This window comes from Oncorhynchus gorbuscha, linkage group LG16 (genome assembly GCF_021184085.1).
Source record: "Oncorhynchus gorbuscha isolate QuinsamMale2020 ecotype Even-year linkage group LG16, OgorEven_v1.0, whole genome shotgun sequence".
NCBI classification, from domain to species: Eukaryota; Metazoa; Chordata; class Actinopteri; order Salmoniformes; family Salmonidae; genus Oncorhynchus; species Oncorhynchus gorbuscha.
Window position 1 is genome coordinate 58,590,199 of NC_060188.1, and position 12,463 is coordinate 58,602,661.

Sequence of the window (12,463 nt, forward strand, 5' to 3'; positions counted from 1 at the left end):
TGGGTAAACAGGGAGTACAGGTGGGGACTAAGTACACACCCCTGAGGGGCCCAAGTGTTGAGGGTCAGCGTGGAGGACGTATTGTTGCCTACCCTCACCACCTGGGGGCAGCCTGTTAGAAAGTACAGGATCCAGTTGCAGAGGGAGGTGTTTAATCCCAGGGTCCTCAGATTAGTGATGAGTTTAGAGGGAATAATGGTATTGAACGCTGAGCCGTAGTCAATGAACAGCATTCTTACATAGGTGTTCCTTTTGTCTAGGTGGGTATGTTCTGTTAATATGAATTACCATAATCTAAATGGGATTTCTGTCATTCTGAGCACTGTGAGTTGACGCCCTACTCAGGATAAGCACCCAATGCATATGGTCCGGTAAATTTCTCAAATACCCGGTCAATTAAAACACTGCCTGTCAAATACCCAGCACCACATTTTCCTAACGGAAACCCTGCTTGGTAATAAGTGGTACTTAGTGGTGATTTTGAACCAATGTGATTATGGAATTACAAGCCAACAAATGTTACCATGTAAACAAGGTTTAGAGTACAATATCGAACTGGAAAACAAAACCCAACAAAAATATCATAAAATTTAAATGAACCAAAACACTATGAAAACAGTCTGACCTCTTGCTGTAGCAGGTTCCACTCCTGGTCGCTGACCAACCGGTAGCCTGATGGGGAAAGGAAGGCGGTGTCGGGGGCGTGAGAAATGCTGGACATCAGCGAGGCCGTCTCCTCTTGCTCCGGTGTCATGGCCTTGATGGCCTTCTCCTGGTCCTGGATCATATCAAATTATTTAAATTACTCAAATTATTACTTAAAACTGCATGTAAAAAAAAACGATAAATTTTACAGACGCAATAAATGAAAGTATAATAAAGGTTGATTTAAGACCTTGGTGAGGAGGAAGTGGCCGGCCGTCAGCTGGATGGAGCTGACCGATAGTGTGTCCCCAAAGCCCGCCAGGCCCTCAGAGGCCCCGCAGTCCGCCCCCACCAGGGGCCCAAAGTCGGACTCGTCCAGATGGCTGGCCGACTTAGCCTTATGGTTGTGGCCCCCCAGGCCCTGGAGACCGGGAGAGGAACCCAGGCTGTCTGTGGACTGGACCCTCCGCAGGCAGTCTTTGTAGGAGTCCAAGGGGCCCCCTGCCACCAGGTCTGTGTCTAAGGAGTACATGGAGCTGTGGGCACTATGGTGCTGGAGGAGAAAAGAGGGAGTAAGTGAGTGGTTGTAATGACGAGAGGTAGATGAGTAGCACCTCAGGCTGCATTTACACTGGAAGCCCAATTCAGATCTTTTGCATATCTGATTACTATCTGAACTATTCCCTAATGTGTAAACAGCAAAAAAAGCACATGGAATCTGATCTTGACTTCCACCTACATACACTACATGACCAAAAGTATGTGGACATCTGCACGTCGAACATCTCATTCTAAAATCATGGGCATTAATATGGAGTTGGTCCCCCCTTTCCTACTATAACAGCCTCCACTCTTATAGGAAGGCTTTTCACTAGATGTTGGAATATTGCTGCAGGGACTTGCTTCCAGTCAGTCACATGAGCATTAGTGAGGTCGTGGCACTGATGTTGGGAGATTTGGCCTGGCTCGCAGTTGGCGTTCTGTGCAGGCTAGTCAAGTTCCTCCACAACGATCGACAAACCATTTCTGTATCGTCATGATGAAACAGGAAAGGGCCTTCCCCAAACTGTTGCCACAAAGTTGGAAGCACAGAATCTTCTAGAATATCATTGTATGCTGTAGCTTTAATATTCCCCCTCACTGAAACTAAAGGGCCTAGCCCAAACCATGAAAAACAGTCCCAGACCATTATTCCTCCATCATTCCAGAGAATGGGTTTCCACTGCTCCAGAGTCCAATGGCGGCGAGCTTTATACCACTCCAGCCGACACTTGGCATTGTGCATGATGATCATAGGCGCGTGTGGCTGCTCGGCTATGGAAAGCCATTTCATGAAGCACCCGACGAACAGTTCTTGTGCTGACGTTGCGTCCAGAGGCAGTTTGGAAGTCTGTAGTGTGATGCAACCAATGATTATTTACGCGCTTCAGCAGTCCCATTCTGTGAGCTTGTGTGGCGTAACACTTCACAGCTGAGCCGTTAGTGCTCCTTGAGGTTTCCAGTGGACTAATCCATTGTGGAGGCCTGGGGATGGCACAGTCCATCACAATTAAGACAAGTGCTACTAAAATTGTATATGGTTATATTACATAATTGCAATGGTGCCACACTAATAAAATTACTATTTAATAACAAATGCGCTTTCCCCTGTGTTTGATAGTGGTTGCTGTCCGCGGTTCTGAAGTGCCTTTTCCTAGACCATGTTGCGATGTGCCTAATAGCAAAGTTAAGCAGCATATTGGTGTTGAGAAAAATGAGGTGGAGGCAGCAGTGGAGAAGAAACCGCAACTTAAGTCTGCAATCAATAGCCTAACTTAAATGTGCCTGGCTTTATGAATCATTAATACATCTACAGAAGTAAGACAGATCCTGCTTCTGTTGGCTGTTTGAGTGTTTAAAAGCCTACGGATTCAGTGAGCACCAAGCCTCATGCAATGACCTATCAAGTAAATAATATCACAAAATTGTCTGTTTTTAATCTTTGATTTTCTGCAATAAAGGCTTTACTTTTTCTCTCATTAGGACAGCCTCTAGTATTATTTATAATTCATCTAGTGTTGCTTACACTGTTCCAAATTGTCTGAAAAAATAACGCTCTTTTCTTGATCTCATTATTTCTATTAATAATATTTTTATAATAATAATAAGTAATGTCATTATCATTAGTAGGCTAAGGATAGCAGCCTTTTATAACCACCATTGAGTTGTAGGCCTAAGAGCACATCCTGTTTAGTCTTAATACCATAACTTACCTAGGCCTATATTTCAATATCCCCAGAGATATTAGATCAGATTCAAGTCCGGGCTCTGGCTGGGCCACTCAAAGACATTCAGAGACTTGTACCGAAACCACTCCTGCGTTGTCTTGGCTGTGTGCTTAGGGTTGTTGTCCTGTCTTCGCCCCAGTCTGAGGTCCTGAGCATGTTTTCATCAAGGATCTCCCTGTACTTTGCTCTGTTCATCTTTTCCTCAAACCTGACTAGTCTCCAAGTCCCTGCACTGAAAAACATCCCACAACATGATGCTGCCACCATGGTTTACTGTAGGAATGGTGCCAGGTTTCCTCCAGATGTGACGCTTGGCATTCAGACCAAAGAGTTCAGTCTTAGTTTCATCAGAGTTCTTTAGGTGCCTTTTGGCAAACTCCAAGCAGGCTGTCATGTGCCTTTTACTGAGGAGTGGCTTCGTCTGGCCTGAAAGGCCTGATTAGTGGAGTACTGCAGAGATGGTTGTCCTTCTGGAAGTTTTTCCCATCTCCACAGAGGAACTCTAGAGCTCTGTCAGAGTGACCACCGAGTTCTTGGTCACCTCCCTGACCACCTCGCTGACCAAAGCCAGCTCTAGGAAGAATCTTGGTGGTTCCAAACTTCTTCCATTTAGGGATGGTGGAGACCACTGTGTTCTTGGGGACCTCCAATGCTGCAGAAATGTTTTTGTACCATTCCGAGATCTGTGCCTCGCCAAAATCCTGTCGTCTCGGACAATTCCTTCGTCCTCATGACTTGGTTTTTGAACTGAAATGCACTGTCAACTGTAGAACCTTAGGAGTGTGCCTTTCCAAATCATGGTTTAATCAATTGAATTTACCACAGGTGGACTCCAATCAAGTTGTGGAAACATCAAGGATTATCAATGGAAACAGGATGCACCTAAGCTCAATTTCGAGTCTCATAGCCAATGGTCTGAATACTTATGTAAATAAAGTGTGTATTTAATACATTTGCAAAAATTTCTAAAAACACCCGTTTTTGTTGTGTCACTACGGGGTATGTGTGTAACAGTGGCGCAGCAACCTAAGGCACTGCATCTCAGTGCAAGAGGCGTCACTATAGTACCTGGTTTGAATCCAGGCTGTATCACAGCCGGCCATGATTGGGAGTCCCATAGGGAGGCGCACATTGGCCCAGCGTCGTCCGGGTTTAGCTGTCATTGTAAATAATAATTTTTTCTTAATTGACTTGCCTAGTTAAAAGTTCCATGTAAAACAATATATTGATGAGGACATTATTTTTTAAATCCATTTTAGAATAAGGCTGTAATTTAACATGTGGAAAAAGTCAGGTGGTCTGAATACTTTCCGAATGCATTGTATATAGGCTACTGTAGCAATTAATCATTCATGAAATGCAATCAAGCATTTTAGTTTAAATAAAGTGAGCCTTGACCAATTAGCTTAAATAATAAATAAACAGTTCTATTTCTGAAATTGCATTAATGAATACGACTGTTTAGTCTTTGCTGTAATAAAAGTTTAGCAAAAAACTTGACAGACTCTCTGGTAACCTTATATTTGATTTATTTTTGTTTACATTGTTCCAAACAGTCAGAAAAAGTATATTGTAATCTATACAGCATCTGTTGCTGGACAGTCAGAAAAATATATAGGATATAGAAAAAATACAATTTTGGTTCTTCGGGTGGTTGTGTAAACACAGAAATTGAGAAGAGGGAGAGAAAAAGTGCTTGTGGGGATGTGCTGTGGTTGAGCAATGGCAAAACTGCAGTGTCAAGATTGGAAATTAAAGGTGTATTGTCAGCAGAGAATAGTGCTTTTAACATGCTTTAGACCAATTTCTTGAATACTTATGTCAGTAATTGTCCAAGCCACTTAAGGAGATAGCATTTCAGACCACAATTGACCATGCTTGTCACAGAGGATTAGGTGGAAAAGTGAACATTCTACCGTCACAGAGAAGTCATTGTGAAGACGTGGAGTTAATATCCTGAGTTTATGGCCACTCCAGTCCTCTCTCTTTGTACGTCATCACACAACAGACGTCAGAGTGTGCAACAGAACGTACTATCTATACTCGGTTTGTTGTTTTAATGAAACAGTTAATCAAATAGTTTAAAATCATAGCTCAAGTTTTTATTGCTACAGAGTCCGCAACACGGTTAGCTTTCATGGCTGGGACTGCAAGTTTGTGCGCCGGATTACTGTTAACACTGGAACCGCCATAATCAAACGACAATGGCCTCTGACCTTTGTAAATAAATAAAAATATCCCCCCCAAAAAGCAATGTCCTTCACCTTCCCTGACTTTTTCTAAATGTTTGTATTTTACAATGTGATTTCAAAATTCTGACAAATGAGCAAACAGAAAAGTATTGAGCATTTTTCACACCTATTCCCAACTTAAAATGCCCAGACAATGCACAGTCTCATATTGGCACTAATTATGTTAACTATTACTAATCAAATTTATTGTAACGGAAACGATAACATACTACATGTTGTAGTAGGCATTTAGAATAATGCAAAACATATCCTTGACTATCCGAGTTGATGAAGTTGATGAGCGAAGGGACGCAAACGATGCCCACTGAATGAATGCCCAATGGATGGAACGGACGATACTTGTGCAAGTTACTTCACAATCAAAATGTAAATTAGGCTTAACTGAATGATGAGGGCGAAGAGGTCAATTTAATTTAGAACAATAGTGTGATGAGTTTGTGTAATGCCCATTTATCATTATTGGCGCTTATGTTAATTTGACCGTGTGCCTTGCAGGTTGATACCATTCTCTTTTACTTCGTAAAATACGGTAAATAAAATAGTCCCAAAAAAATAACTATTACGAATCAAATTTATTGTAAGGGCCTCCCGGGTGGTGCAGTGGTTAAGGGCGCTGTACTGCAGCACCAGCTGTGCCACCAGAGACTCTGGGATCACGCCCAGGCTCTGTCGTAACCGGCCGAGACCAGGAGGTCCGTGGGGCAACGCACAATTGGCCTAGTGTTGTCCGGGTTAGGGAGGGTTTGGCCGGTAGGGAAATCCTTGTCTCATCGCGCACCAGCGACTCCTGTGGCGGGCCGGGCGCACTAACGAAGGTTGCCAGGTGCACGGTGTTCCGACACATTGGTGCAGCTGGCTTTCGGGTTGGATGGCACTGTGTTAAGAAGCAGTGCAAGCTTGGTTGGGTTGTGTATCGGAGGACGCATGACTTTCAACCTTAGTCTCTCCAGAGCCCGTACGGGAGTTGTAGCGATGAGACAAAATAGTAGCTACTAAAACAATTGGATAGAAAAAGGAGTAAAATTCTTTAAAAAAAAAATATATATATATATATATATTATAATATTGAAACTAAAACATGCTACGTGTTGCAGTAGGCCTTTAGAATATTGCTAAAAATATCCTTGACTATCCAAGTTGATGAGCATGAAACAAACAATGTGTAATCTGATGAGTGACAATATTATTATTTGTCAAATTGTACTTTAAGAGATGGGAGCATTTTGTAATTGACAGACGCAGGGAAAAGATCATCACTTCATCAAATCGTCCTTCAGAGTCAGATGCAGGTAAAAGATTGTGATTTCTATATAGTATCAGACGGAGCACATTCTGCCGTTTCTGACACTTAACTTTGTCAAATAATTCTCACAATTCAAGAGGTGCAACCATTTCCAAAATCCACTTAACGAAAATATACGTGCTGTCCATGCCTTCAGCACATGAACACTTGCGAGGCCTCATTGCTCTGGCTACATAGCAAAAAACTAGTAACAAACTTAAAATAGCTTATTTTTTGTCCCCTCAGGAGTCAATTCAGAGACAGAGTACAACATACAGAACATACAAAGTTCAATGGCAAGCTGAACCAAATTAATGGATGCACTGACAGCATTGCAAATGTTGCAGACACACCAAGACAGTCATGAAGAGAGCACAACAAATTCCCCCTCAGGAAACTAAAAAGATTTGGCATGGGTCCTGAGATCCTCAAAAGGTTCTACAGCTGCAACATTGAGAGCATGACTGGTTGCATCACTGCCTGGTACGGCAATTGCTCAGCCTCCGGCCGCAAGGCACTACAGAGGGTAGTGCGTAAGGCCCAGTACATCACTGGGGCTAAGCTGCCTGCCATCCAGGACCTCTAGCCAGGCGGTGTCAGAGGAAGGCTCTAAAAATCAACAGTTTTTACCCCCAAGCCATAAGACTCCTGAAGAGGTAATCAAATGGCTACCCAAACTACACTGCTCAAAAAAATAAAGGGAACATTTAAACAACACAATGCAACTCCAAGTCAATCACACTTCTGTGAAATCAAACTGTCCACTTAGGAAGCAACACTGATTGACAATAAATGTCACATGCTGTTGTGCAAATGGAATAGACATTTCCAAGGTGGAAATTATAGGCAATTAGCAAGACACCCCCAATAAAGGAGTGATTCTGCAGGTGGGGACCACAGACCACTTCTCAGTTTCTATACTTCCTGGCTGATGTTTTGGTCACTTTTGAATGCTGGCGATGCTTTCACTCTAGGTGGTAGCACGAGACGGAGTCTACAACCCACACAAGTGGCTCAGGTAGTGCAGCTCATCCAGGATGGCACATCAATGCGAGCTGTGGCAAGAAGGTTTGCTGTGTCTGTCAGCGTAGTGTCCAGAGCATGGAGGCGCTACCAGGAGACAGGCCAATACATCAGGAGACGTGGAGGAGGCCGTAGGAGGGCAACAACCCAGCAGCAGGACCGCTACCTCCGCCTTTGTGCAAGGAGGAGCAGAAGGAGCACTGCTGGAGGCCTGCAAAATGACCTCCAGCAGGCCACAAATGTGCATATGTCTGTTCAAACGGTCAGAAACAGACTCCATGAGGGTGGTATGAGGGCTCGACGTCCACAGGTGGGGGTTGTGCTTACAGCCCAACACCGTGCAGGACATTTGGCATTTGCCAGAGAACACCAAGATTGGCAAATTCGCCACTGGCGCCCTGTGCTCTTCACAGATGAAAGCAGGTTCACACTGAGCACATGTGACAGACGTGACAGAGTCTGGAGACGCCGTGGAGAATGTTCTGCTGCCTGCAACATCCTCCAGAATGACCGGTTTGGCGGTGGGTCAGTCATGGTGTGGGGTGGCATTTCTTTGGGGGGGCCGCACAGACCTCCATGTGCTCGCCAGAGGTAGCCTGACTGCCATTAGGTACCGAGATGAGATCCTCAGACCCCTTGTGAGACCATATGCTGGTGCGGTTGGCCCTGGGTACCTCCTAATGCAAGACAATGCTAGACCTCATGTGGCTGGAGTGTGTCAGCAGTTCCCAAGAGGAAGGCATTTATGCTATGGACTGGCCCGCCCGTTCCCCAGACCTGAATCCAATTGAGCACATCTGAGACATCATGTCTCGCTCCATCCACCAACGCCACGTTGCACCACAGACTGTCCAGGAGTTGGCCCAGGCGTTGTAGGGAGGTTATATAGGCACGTGGAGGCCACAGATACTACTGAGCCTCATTTTGACTTGTTTTAAGGACATTACATCAAAGTTGGATCAGCCTGTAGTGTGGTTTTCCACTCATTTTGAGTGAGACTCCAAATCCAGACCTCCATGGGTTGAAAAATTTGATTTCCATTGATAATGTGTGATTTTGTTGTCATCACATTCAACTATGTAAAGAAAAATTTATTTAATAAGAATATTTAATTCATTCAGATCTAGGATGTGTTATTTTAGTGTTCCCTTTATTTTTTTGAGCAGTGTATTTGCATTGTGTTCCCCCCACCCCTCTTTTACACTGCTGCTACTCTGTTTATCATATATGCATAGTCACTTTAACCATATCTACATGTACATACTACCTCAAATCAGTCCGACAAACTAGCCTTGCAACTGTTATTTTTCACTGTTGTGTTTATTTCTTTACTTACCTATTGTTCACCTAATACCTTTTTTGCACTGTTGGTTAAAGCCTGTAAGTAAGCATTTCAATGTAAGGTCTACAGTACATCTTTTGTATTCGGCGCACGTAACAAATTAACTTAGATCATTTAGATGAGTTGGAGTCGGATATTGAGCTTGAAATCAACGTTGTTGATGAAGAGTCTTCATCCGATTCTGACTTCAACTGCCACTGTGAGACAGGAGTCTGGGAGGGATGGCACGGTTTGGGTGGAAAGTGTGACAAGAGTGCAGAACATTCTCACAGAGAGTAGGCCTTACACCTCACGCAAAGACAAATTGCCAGTGCACTCAACATGTTTTTGATTATGTGACATGCAGATGTTGCAGCACATTGGAGATTGTGCCGTCGCTAATGCGCACAGAAAAGGAAACTGTACCTAGGACATGTCTATGAATGAACTCAAAGCATTTATTACACTCTTTCCGCATACAGCGGAAAGAGCATGGATGTGGAGTCATTTTGGTCTGATAGGTATAGGGTGGGCTTTTTCCAGAGACCATGCCACACAACTGCTTAAAGACAGATTATGCAACACTTGTGTCACGATGACAAGGAGACATCATCAATACGCGTGCAGACAGACAAGTTTGTTGCCGTCTCAGTCACCTTGAAAAGTCATGACGGATTTCTTTGCTTCTTACAAGCCAGGAGAGAACGTAACAGTTGATGAAGAACTGTTCTCAACAAAAGCTCAGTGCCGTTTTACGGGAAAGATTAAACCATGCCAGCGGGTGAGTGCGTGACAGACTGTGGTTTTAAAACTGGGAGCCTTACAAAATGGGCAAAGGCAGAAAGGTGACCATGGACAACTTCTTCACATCAATATTCCTGGCAGACAAGTTGATTGCAAAACATACCAGCGGAGCTGTACTGTACATCAGTGAGAGAGAATGGTAAAGCAACACTTGTGGTGTACAGATATATAATGAACTGAATGAAGTGTTTGGATCCTCAGCACCTTGCATCCCACTGTTGCCATCTGCCATATACAGATAGCCTTTCCATTTGCCAAACACCAAATATTATCTCCTTTTATTACATTAATATTATTCTATATAATTATAACCTATATTATATTCTATGCAATAGGTTGGTGTGGATGCACTCGACGAGATGGCAAGACTGTACTCTGTAAAAGAAGATACTAGCCGCTGGCCTGTAGCAGTGTTCTACAAAGTGCTCGACATGGCTGTTATCAACGTGCACATGTTGTACAAGCAATGCCTTGACAAGACAGTCAGCTGGAGAGACTTCATCATGGATCTGGCATGTGAGCTTCGTGAGAACCACATGAACACCAAGAAAGAAACTACAGCCGCCAAGCAGGCACCAGGTCCTGCTCTCCCTCTTCCCCAAGCACCACAGCTACCACTGTAAAAAAGACAAAATTGTCACGTCGGCAGGTGCACACGTCGGCAGGTGCACACATCGGCAGCCCCGAAGCTGTGTGCTGACTGTGGACCCGAAGCATAAAGAGAAGACGAGATTGAAACATGCATAATAAGGGCACAATACAGTGTCTGATAAAAAAAAGTCATTTGTTGATTGTATCTTGTCATTAATATATCTTTATGAAATTCATTCTTTACAATTGTCAATACACTGGTACTTTTGTTCAGGAATACAGCAAATCATTTCACTTGCGCACTTGGCTGGTTATATTATCATCTTTTTAGTTTCTACTTCGTCAAAATAAGCTGTAACAGGCCTTTAATGAATTACAATATCTCTATTACTAATCAAATCTACAAATAAAGTTGATCAAAGGGCCTCCCGAGTGGCACAGTGGTCTAAGGCACACTGCTACGCAGTGCGAGCTGTGCCACTAGAGATTCTGGGTTTGAGTCCAGGCTCTGCCGCGACCGGGAGACCCATAGGGCTGCGCACAATTGGCCCAGCGTAGTCCGGGTTAGGCCGGCAGTGATGTACTTGTCCCATCACGCACAAGGGACTCCTGTGGCGGGCCGGACACAGTGTACGGCGACACGGTCGCCAGGTGCACGGTGTTTCCTCCGACACATTGGTGCAGCTGGCTTCCGGGTTAAGTGGGCATTGTGTCAAGAAGCAGTGCAGCTTGGTTGGGTTATGTTTCGGAGGACGCACGGTTCTCAACCTTCGCCTCTATCGAGTCCATACGGGAGTTGCAACTATGAGACAATTGGATACCACGAAACTGGGGATAAAAAGGAATTAAAAATAATAAAATAAATATAAATAAAGTTGATCAAATGGATTACACAAATGTTTTTCGTGTAAGGGAAACAAACATGTGTTATAGGCCTAGGTTTTTTCTAGGACTTAGAACTATACAAAACCTATCTATATATTTCCACAGATTTTCCTTTATGCAATTCATCCTTTACAATACAGACTATCAAGCGTGTTTGCGCACCTTGCTAGTTGATATGCATCTGATCCATATGCTAAAGGAGACGCCCAGCAACGTTCTCTAGCGGGTACTTATATGCTGAAAGGCCAGGCAGTTCTAGTGTTAAGTAGCAGTTAGCTGCTAGCATTCATAAAAAAACTGAGCAAGCTAACGCTAGCAGTGCTAGCCAACTGGTGTTTGTTATCCACAGCTGGGCACAAATGCTTTAGGTGTGAGATGATTTACACACAATCACAAGGTGAAGATAAGGTCGAACTGACAAATTAACAAGGATTTGTCTGCCCTAAATGCACCACCAAGAGGCTTAGAGGAAGAGATCCTCCGGCTGCGAGAAAAGTACACCGAACTCGCTGTAGCCCAAGCAAACCCAATCGCAGTTATAAATGCCTCCTATTGCAAAGCTGTCGATGAGTCGGGCAGCAGTGATCAGTCCCAAGCCAACAGACAGATGTCAACCTCAATTTTGCAGCCCATGGGAGACTGGACACTCGCAAGGTGTAGGAGATCGGGGAGGCAGTCTGGCCACCCTTCATCTACCCGATCCAGCTATCAAACAGCTTTGGCCCACTTGAGACGGACCTACCAGCCCCGGGAGTCAGCATGGATCCTGGGAGTATACCACCAGCCGGCGGCCTCCCTGTGGCACCCTCCCTCACGGCCACCACAGTTCTGTCTTGAGTCTGTGACCTGCTGAAGGGTTTCGGACCATCTTCCACCTTGCTGGGGTTTCCGACACCATCTGCTGTTGCGGGTGCGAAAAGTCTGGCTGGCTTGGCTCGAAGCCTTCATCCGCCCTGTCCGAGGCAGTCCCATCCTGCTCCCCCTCTTCCTTCTCCATTGGATTCCATCACAACCACCATCATTGTGGGCATCTTGATGGTGAGAGATTTTGGCCCGCCTACAGTCTGTGTTGACGGACCAAGAGCCAATGACACCCAGGAGCCCGTGTCCATGACATCAACTCCCTCCTGCCAAAGGTTCTGGCCAACCTCTCCAATATTGACACCATCGTCAATCACATACACTACCAGTCAAAAGCTTGGACACAACTACTCATTCAAGGGTTTTTCTTTATTTTTACTTTTTTATTTACATTGTAGAATAATAGTGAAGACATTAAATCTATGAAATAGCACCTTGTCCTGTTGAAAAACAAATGATAATCCCACTAAACGCAAACTAGATGGGATGGTTTATCGCTGCAGAATGCTGTGGTAGCATGCTGGTTAAGTGT

At 44.3% G+C, this 12,463-nt stretch overlaps 1 protein-coding gene across 3 annotated transcripts in view; it reads right to left on the reverse strand.

The window, feature by feature from the left end:
* LOC123999608 (rab GTPase-binding effector protein 1-like) overlaps window positions 1-12,463 on the reverse strand; it is a 34,541-nt gene that overhangs the window by 7,457 nt on the left and 14,621 nt on the right. For all 3 annotated transcript variants that reach the window (XM_046305535.1, XM_046305534.1, XM_046305536.1), the window contains exons 9-10: window positions 896-1,198; window positions 626-778 (exon numbers count right to left, since the gene is read on the reverse strand). In XM_046305535.1, coding sequence (XP_046161491.1) covers window positions 626-778; window positions 896-1,198 — 456 coding nt within the window. The remainder of the gene's footprint in view (window positions 1-625; window positions 779-895; window positions 1,199-12,463) is intronic.